The sequence below is a fragment of the Sceloporus occidentalis genome, unplaced genomic scaffold (assembly GCF_023333645.1).
Source record: "Sceloporus occidentalis isolate IW3139 unplaced genomic scaffold, rSceOcc1.0.p SCAF_47, whole genome shotgun sequence".
NCBI classification, from domain to species: domain Eukaryota; kingdom Metazoa; phylum Chordata; class Lepidosauria; order Squamata; family Phrynosomatidae; genus Sceloporus; species Sceloporus occidentalis.
In genome coordinates this window covers 3,968,951-3,977,930 of record NW_028317027.1, presented here as the reverse complement: position 1 = coordinate 3,977,930, position 8,980 = coordinate 3,968,951, and the positions used below count along the sequence as shown (strand labels likewise).

Below are 8,980 nucleotides of genomic sequence, written 5' to 3'. Positions count from 1 at the left end.
GGTTCCTACGCCCGTGATGGACACGTCAACATTGTAACCAAAGTGGTCCTCTAAAACCCTAGATTCAGATTATCCATACCTCTCTAATATAATCACAAGGAGATCCTGGTTCAGGAACTTTCCAAATAAACCAACAAATATGGGTTTATGTCATCATTATTTAAAATATTTCATTTGCAGAGAATGCAACTAAACAGCATAAATTATTCGTTTTGTTGTATATTGTCTGCTAATTTGAATGTTTATTGCAATAACTAAACAAATAATTGCTGAGGATAACAATTTTGAAGCAAAACTGATATTTATTTTGAAATTTTCTTGATGGGCATGTCAAGATTAAGTTATATATGATCTGTACGTCAACGAAAAAACAAAAATAAAAAGTGTTTAACAGCTGCTTGTTTTTTTTTTTATTCGTTTACTGAGAGTTTAAGTGTTCCATAGTTCATAGGCATAAAAGCATAAAGTATGGTTTATCCTTACTGTAAGGTTACTGTTGCTTGCATTACATTTTTTTTTTAATGAAAATGTGCACATATTTTTACAATTCTGCTTGGTGATAATGTAAACACTGTGTACTCCAGATGCTTCTGCATACTTATCTTGGACATTCGAGCCCACCTTCTCCAAGCATGTCCTAGCAACTGATCATCATTCATATCATTCTGTGACTCTTCAGAAAGGTCAGTTATTTTTGACTTGCCACACCCTGTCACAGCAACATAGCAATGCTGCTCAATCAGAGTCCTGAAATAGGTCCCTTTTGGAGTGTGCTTTGACCACTACTTTGTAACAAACAGTTTTGCCCATTTAGTGACTACAACACAGAAGAACTTCCATTACCAGCACTTCTTTGCACTAGCCCAAGGAATTGTTTTTTTTTTGTTGCCTTTGCTTAGCTATATTTGTTATTTTGTGGGTTAAAAATGAAGCTGAGTATTGGTATATTTTTTGGAGGTCTTTTTGGTGCACTAGGAATTTTGATCTTTTTGGTGGCATTTGGAACAGATTATTGGCTTCTTGCCATGGAAGTTGAGAACTGCTCTGAGAATAAAGAAGGGGTTAGTATTTGCTTATCCTTATTTTTTCTTTTAATTCCAAAATACCTGTTATAATGTTGCATTACGTAAAGCAGTACTTTTTAAACAGTGGTCCATGGATTTTAAATTCACTCAAACAACTCTAGGCTGAAGAGTGTTGAAATGTTTTTATTGATTTTGTTGAATGGATACCATATAAGAAGAAAAAAAGAATTCCTTATCTTCCTTATCTTGTATCCTGTAGGCTTCTAAACTATGAACATTTGTTACATATGACCAGTGGCACACAGTAGAGCCTTTAAATCATAATGCCTTTCTAATGTTGGACAACCTCTGGTCTAGTTAGAGACCTCAACCATAGGTAATTTGCAACGCCATGGATTTTCTTACAGCTCTCCAATTTGTGGGAACTTTAAAAAGAGCTTTCTAAGCTTTTATAATTTACGGCTCTTCATTTGTGCTAATCTATGTTTCTGCATTAGAAACTAAATATAGATTGTAAAGCTAATGTTGTTCCTTTTTCTATGTTACCTACAGGTCGATGAAAATCACCCAGTCTTCTTGCACCATGAGGGTTTCTTTTGGAGATGTTGGTTTAGCGGTGTTATTAAAAATGACACAAACAGCATGAAGACTTTTTGGTTCAGTAAGATATTTAGTATTTACCAAAACATCAAAATCGAGTTTAAATAATTTAAACCTATTTTTTGAGACGAACAAATGTCATATTTGCAACAGGAGACTTTAGTAAAATAACAAACCCTATAAATCAGGAGGAGGGGTTTATGTAGGGTAATCACTATATATGTATTTGAACTATTCAAATCTGGGAATAAGAAAGTGGAGCTGATCTTTAATATTTTATACATTCCTTAATAGACGTACCCTTTAAGGATAATGTATACACTTCCTAACAAATGTGTTTACTTTATAAAGTAGCAGGATAATTTTACAGGAATAAGGAAGCTATCTCCTGCAAACACTGTATTTGTTACAATGCTATAAAGTGTTTAGGAAAAGTTTAACCGGGTCCCGAAAACCACATGTTTTAAATTAATTGAGCTTTGAAAGGACCCTTTATGCCAGTTGAACTCACTCAGATTGCACAGCCCCGACATATTACAGCAAGCGTGGAAGTTGCTAATGTAGCTGGAGATGGAAGGGAGTAATGTTTCCCATTAAATCCCTACGGTAGAAGTTGAAATTCTTGTTTCAATTTATGTAAAAAGTGTTAGTCTCTGTTGTAATAATTGTGTACGTTTTTAATTGTGTACTTTTTAACTAGGCTGGCAAAGAATGAGTTTTAAATGTGAATATTTTTAAAGACAAGATAATTCATTATTTGAGGATAATTCTTTTCATAGCCATTACTAGCCAGTCCTTGTATGATGTTACTATTTCTTTTGTGAAAAGTAGTTACAAAAATATAAAAATAACCAAAAGAGGCGTCTGCTTTCAGTTGATTAAAAATTGTGCATATATTATGTTCAATTGCATTTAACCCCATAGTACTATGTCACAAAATTCCAGCAGTTGACCCAAGGGGTCTGAAGAGACATTGATCATTTGAATAATGACTATTATGAGTATTTTACACTTTTATGATAGAGGGATATCCCTATAGTGATGTCATTAAAATATCACAAGGGTTTCTCCTTTTTCAAACCCTTAGGTTTTTAAAGTCACTCTAGTTATGGTGCACTTCTCTCTTCTTGAGAGCAGTAAAAAAAAAAAAAAATCCCCTCTGCCATTCCATACCTCTCACCTAAAAACCCTCCAAAAAAAATACTGCAATATTTTTTAAATGTGCATGTAGTGCATGCCAAATGTATGCATGTAGGCATTGCTGCAGTTGGTGTTTGTTTCTGCAGTTGTACATATTCTGGACAAGATATCCAAAGCAGCATTGTAAAGTGCAAGTGCAAAAAGCAGATTTTTTGTTTTCAATAGCTATCTTTGCATGATATATTTAATATACATCTTTGCATTATAAATATACCTATAAATGTATAAATACATACTCAGATGTCATGGTTTTGTTCGTTAAGCTAATTGGAGATAGGGTACCACCATCATGCAGGATTTGTTTTTGATTGTGTAATGTCTTAAAATACGTCAGTTACCCAAGTATGCTACCGCTTAATACAGTACAGCTGGATAAGCCCTTTTCTTAGTTACGGATGTGATATAAGACTCCCAAAAAATTACCCATTTTATTATATATATTTCACTACTTCAAATAACACAATTTTCCTTATGTAAAAACATTGGGGATCTATATATATATATATATAGTGATTATACTTAAACGTTTGAAGCTCTTTTGATAGCAATCAATGCAGTTCTTACTTGAGTGAACTATTCCACTGAAGGTAATAAGATCACGTTTCAGATAAACTTCATATCTCCATTATGTTGTAATACAAAATGATGAAATTATTTCCTTCTCAAAGTCAACAGGCCTGCAGATAGCAAATTTACCCAAATTTAATATACCCCATTAAGTGAATAGTTGAGCTGGTTAATGGTTCTTTTCACAAAAGTCAAAAAGATTTTCTATAAATTAAAGTACATTGGCTCCTAAAAAAAAAAAGCTTTAAAATGTAATGGACTAAATTCACTGAAGTAAAAGATCTCCATTGTAAAAGACCTTGTTATTTCATTCCCAATGAGATGTAAAAGAAAAGGGCAGGCTCACAGTACCATATAAGCCGCAAGTATTCAAAATAGTTGTGTATAACCCGTATGCATGTTCTGTGTAGGCCTTAGCAAGGACATTGTGGACAGGTGTTTTCATTATAAACATTACAGTGAAGTTATAAAAGTTGCAGATGTCACTCAAATACAAGGTACAATAGTGATCTTAATGTCACAGATTTTACTTACTGTTTTTGTTAAGAGACCAGACCATTGTTAATTGTTTGTCCAAAAGATATACTTTTTTTGAACTTTCACTGATATAATACAGAGTAGTTAAATTAAGACGGGCATAGCTGGAAACTTTTTGGCTCCGGCTACAGGAGCCTACCCTTGCAGGACATGGCCAAGACTCCTCACTGACGTTGGTGACCGGTCCCGCTGACGTTGCGGGTGTTCCCGCTGATGTCAGTGGGAGTTCCTGCCGGCATCAATGGCCATTCCCGCTGACATCCGTAAGGGACCAGCAACCAGACACAAAAAGGTAAAATGCAAAAAACCTTTATTAAGGTACCAGGCAGAATAGCATACTTGTCAACAAAAAGCGAAGTCCAAATAACAAGCCAGAGTCAATCAAGCCAGAGCGGGTAATCAGATAAGCTGGGTCAGCAATATGAAGGTCGGCAAACAGAAAAGAGTAGTCGGGAGCCAGAATAGTAGTCATACAAAGCTAGGTAATACATGGGAACAAAGGAACAATGAAGTGCCCAGAAAACAAACACAAGGGTACGGAGGAAATGGGCCTAGCTGCTAAAATAGCCTTGAAGGGGATGGGTGATAATCACGCGAGTAACCCTGGTAATAAAGAAGTACCGCTGCTCATTAAGCAACAGCTGAGTCAGACTGACACAAAGGAGAAAAATGCTGCTCTTAATCCTCTGCTGAGGAACTATGACAACATCGCGGGGCGGGAGTGGGGCTCCCGCAACCCAGAGGATTTGTGTCTTGACCCAGAGAAGCTTCGAGAGTTCCTAGGTATGATGACGAGGAAGGAAGTGTACTCACTAAAAATTAGTCCAGTCTAAGGCCCGATCTCATCTAATACAAAAGGTCAAAACAGCGTGTATTAACTGCTCTATGTACTAACGCTAGTAAATTTTGCTGCTAACTCTGGGTAAGTGATTTTTTTTTTAGTACTGTGCTGGTGATAAGCAACAAATTCACTAACCACTTTGATGTATTATAGGGGTTAAGGTACATTAAATTTGTAACTGAGGTGGACTGAACTCTTATTTGAGTGACATCCAACAGTGACATAACCTACAATGGGGAGCTGCCAGGTCATCATATAAATTAAACCTGAAACATACTAGACTATATATTTATCACTATTTCTATCATATTCATTATGCCCCATCTTACTACAGTAGTTAATGGTTACAGAAATGGTAATTTCTGCCTCCTCAGGGAAATTGCTGCCACACCTGTGAGTTGGCTTGAAATTTACTTATTAAATGTTTGCATGAATTTTCACAAAAAATAGAACATTTGTAGTAAAAAAAATCTGAAGAAACCGAAAGCATATTAAACTATACATCTTTTTTCTACTTTGGCCCAGCCAAAGATATTGCTTCAACTAATCTAATTTTAATTTTAGTTCAAGGATTCCTGCAAAATGTGAGTCCATCGTTATTCATAAATAAAGCAATACTAAAGGGAATCTGTTTCATGTGCATTATGTTTTACTATTTTTTGAAGAGTGTGCTAGTTGTTTATTTGGTATTCATTTTCTTAGCCAACCAAGCACCAACCAAGAACTGCACCCATGCTTACCTGTCGCCGTTTCCCATGAACAGAGATGATACCAATAACAACACCTCAGCAGCTTATCATTCTGCAGTCGGTATGTTTAGAGTTCCAATTACCTGTAAGCACATGATAGTTGTATTAATACTTCGACCAATCACATACATATCCATAATAATACAATGTCTTCTGTTAGTAGTCCTAGGTCCTAGGTACATCTCTGCACTAATTTTCCTTCCCTGCCATTGCTCCATTTTCTTTACTCCTGAATTACATCATCAATACTCTGTCTTTCTTGACTATAAAACTTTACACCTGTTACATACAGTATGTTAATGCCATGTATCACTTCATCAGACCCATTTATAGTGTCACAACATACAGTTGGCTCTCTGACTCACTCTTCACTACATATTAACTTAATATGTCACTAAACCACCATAGCTACTCTCGTTGACATCCAAATGTTTTTTAATATCACCCATAGTGACAATACGATAAGAAAACCAGAATATTAAATGAGATCAAAAGTATTTGAAAGGCATTGTAATTTGTGTTTTTCTTTTTTATCAGTTCGAATGTATTTAGATTCTATAACTTGTCTTGGTTTAGGTACTTCTGAAAGTAATTTTATTGTCTTCCAGTGTACCGTGGGTTCTGGACAGTATTCATGCTTCTTGGTGTGGTCACTGTTGTAGCAGGAGGTTTCTTTATTATTTGCGCAGCTCCATTTACAAATCACAGACTCTATAAAGCAGGAGGAGGCCTTTTTATCACGTCGGGTAGGTGACTATTTTGCACATTTCAGTGAAATAAAACTAATTATTGTTTGATGTCTTGAATTCATCTACTTAATTTACAAATAAAACTTATAATGATTCTTCTTCAAAGCCCACTAGTGGTTCTGGATTTAGTGGTTACCCAGTTGCATTCCAAAAAGGATATAAGCAAAACCAGAGGCATTATAGCTCACTAATGGCAAGCTGTAAAGACACTTGTATAAAGACTACAAATTATGTGCTTATTGGAATAACCCAAAAGCCCCTGGTAGGCTATTGCCTAGGGCTCCTAGCCATCTGTTGCTAACATGGCAGTCCCTAATTAGGTACACTATCTAGGACCATGAACGATCTTTGGAGTTGGAGTACAACTCTAAGCAGTGCCTTGCTATGGTCAAGTTCTGCCCCTACAAATATTATAGATAGTTATAGAAGTTTGTATATAACAGGGAAAGCAATGGAATGATCAATTGGAGTTGCCATACCAAAGGAATGCAAGGCATTTGTGAGTGTTTGCTGGCAATAAAAATACAGATTTCACATGTTGCCTCTAACACACACAGGTATATATGACCACTTAAGATAACAATCCAGACTGGTATGTTAAATCACAAAATGAAATAAAAAAACCCAGACCATTTTGGATGTTAAATAAGAATATCTTTTTTGAGTATATTTTGTGTAGTTATACATTTATTTTTTAGATATTTGTATATTAACACCAAATACCTAAACATTCATCTTGAGGACTAACGTCAGAAATTGATTATATGCTCTTAGATTTAGGTCTTTATTTTTAAAAAGTGACCATTTTGGGCAAACCCATTTAAGTTCGCTTAAAGTCACTGTTATTATCTACTTTAGGTGCTCATAAAATATAAATGACATTAAAATAGAGCGAACAGGAGGTGAGACATTGGTTTTAAAACTGAGAATCTAAAGTTCACACTCATTACTTCATTTAAGTCTTTAACATTTCATGAAAGATCATTAATGAATTATCTGTTTACATCTTAGGCCTTTTTAATGAAATGTCAACATCTTTTTGGGGTCTCGGCTCATTAGACATGTTTCCACTAGCTTTGGCAAGACAGGATAAAACATTTTACAGTTAGTGATGTTTTTGAAAGGAAACCCACTAACAAGTATATAAAAAGAAATGTATTTAAAAGCCATACTAATTAAACATTTCATGCCTTCTTTTTGAAAACATTTCAGACTTCCTCTGTCGTGTGTGTTCAAATAGTCCATTTGATTACTTTTTTCTAAATATCAATCTTAATTAATGGTGATGGCATTAAGAAACTCAAGAAATTATTGGGTCACAAGAAGGCTAACACTCTCCCCTTTTGCCTTACAGGGAGGTAGCCATTTAAAAAGGCAACTTGAAAAGAAATGATATTTTTATGGCAATACTAATAAAAAAAAATTTTGTATGGATTACCTAAAGCTGATCAGTATTCATTTTTCTATTTTAGGTATATTGTTCACTCTAGTTGTTGTCATGCATGTGATTTGGGTCCAGAGTGTGTCAGATTTGAAAAGTTACCAGGATACAAGACAACAAGACTGCTCCCAGTTTACTGTCGTTACCCGTTACGGATGGTCCTTCATGTTGGCTCCAGTCGGAATTTTTTTCTCTATTTTTGCAGGAATGCTCTTCTTGTTAGTTGGGCATACCATATTGGTGCATGCCAAATAATGCTTGAAATTGAAATCTACAAGACCTCACATCCTCTGGACACTAAAGCACACAGTCATCATTCGACATAAAAAAAGGTTGCCACTACCCAATCATTTATCTATGTGTATGTAACCTAAACTATAAATACAATCATATACTTTTTTAATTCTCTAATTTTATTGGAATTAGACCAAAGCATATAATATATATAATATGATTCAATATACATGTTAATGCTCTTTTAAAAATGCAGGATAGAAACCGTGTCTTTTCATATGGTCATTTGTTACTAGCCAGTCTGTTAGCCTGGTTCTTGCCATGGAATTCACATAAACCTACACAGTGCTTAAAATAGAATACAGTTGTTCAGCTGGTCCCTGTGTCAGCAAGAATGAATCACAAGTGTAATGGTTCTGAGGCAGGATGCCTATGTATAGTTAGTATTTAAGTTTGTCTGGTAATGCAGAATTAAAGAGACTTACATTAGTGTAGTATTAGTACTGTAATTTTCTGTTTGTTCATGAATACAATTTTAATATATTTATATTGAAAAAGTAAATTAGATGTTCAAAATAATTTTCTTTTGGCATAAATCTTACCTAAGCAGAATACTTTTTAATACATACATTAACTTGCAATACATAATATTTGTTAAGTATTAGTTGTCTGTACAAATTTTTTGTCATTGTAAAACCAATATTTAGCGATTACTTGTAGAATATTGTAGTCTTTCAAACTAATTAGGTAGAAATAGGAATGCTTTTGAAAATGTTACTTTAAAGTGGATCTGTCTCAACAGTTTTCCACATTTAGGGCTCTACATGATAAATAAGCCCAAAATGGTTCACAAATATTGAAATAAACAGTATGAACAACATGCATACCATGGGTTAAGTTATCTTCTTGTTCTCAAGCTCTCCATGATTATTTTCCCTATGAAGTTACCTCTACCTTATTGTTAAGTTGCTGAGTGTTGCCAATTGGTTCATGAAGCCTTTGTAAAGGAAGGTGAAGGGAGAGGAGATTGGGAGTTG

The 8,980-nt window shown here is 34.7% G+C and overlaps 1 protein-coding gene across 1 annotated transcript; it reads left to right on the top strand.

Moving 5' to 3' along the window:
* Positions 1–926: 926 nt before the first annotated feature.
* Positions 927–7,964, top strand: LOC149289236 (transmembrane protein 182-like). The gene is made up of 5 exons (XM_089490891.1): positions 927–1,061; positions 1,578–1,686; positions 5,473–5,580; positions 6,128–6,265; positions 7,741–7,964. The coding sequence occupies exons 1-5, from the start codon at positions 927–929 to the stop codon at positions 7,962–7,964; spliced, it is 714 nt and encodes a 237-aa protein (XP_089347017.1).
* The last annotated feature ends 1,016 nt before the right edge of the window (positions 7,965–8,980 follow it).

What these genes read in the sequence shown, in the direction of transcription:
- LOC149289236 (XM_089490891.1), top strand. Translation starts at nt 927, where the DNA reads ATGAAGCTGAGTATTGGTATATTTTTTGGAGGTCTTTTTGGTGCACTA. An exon ending in CATGAAGACTTTTTGGTTCA is followed by an intron (nt 1,687 to 5,472) that starts GTAAGATATTTA and finishes TCATTTTCTTAG; the next exon opens with CCAACCAAGCACCAACCAAG. An exon ending in AGGCCTTTTTATCACGTCGG is followed by an intron (nt 6,266 to 7,740) that starts GTAGGTGACTAT and finishes TTTCTATTTTAG; the next exon opens with GTATATTGTTCACTCTAGTT.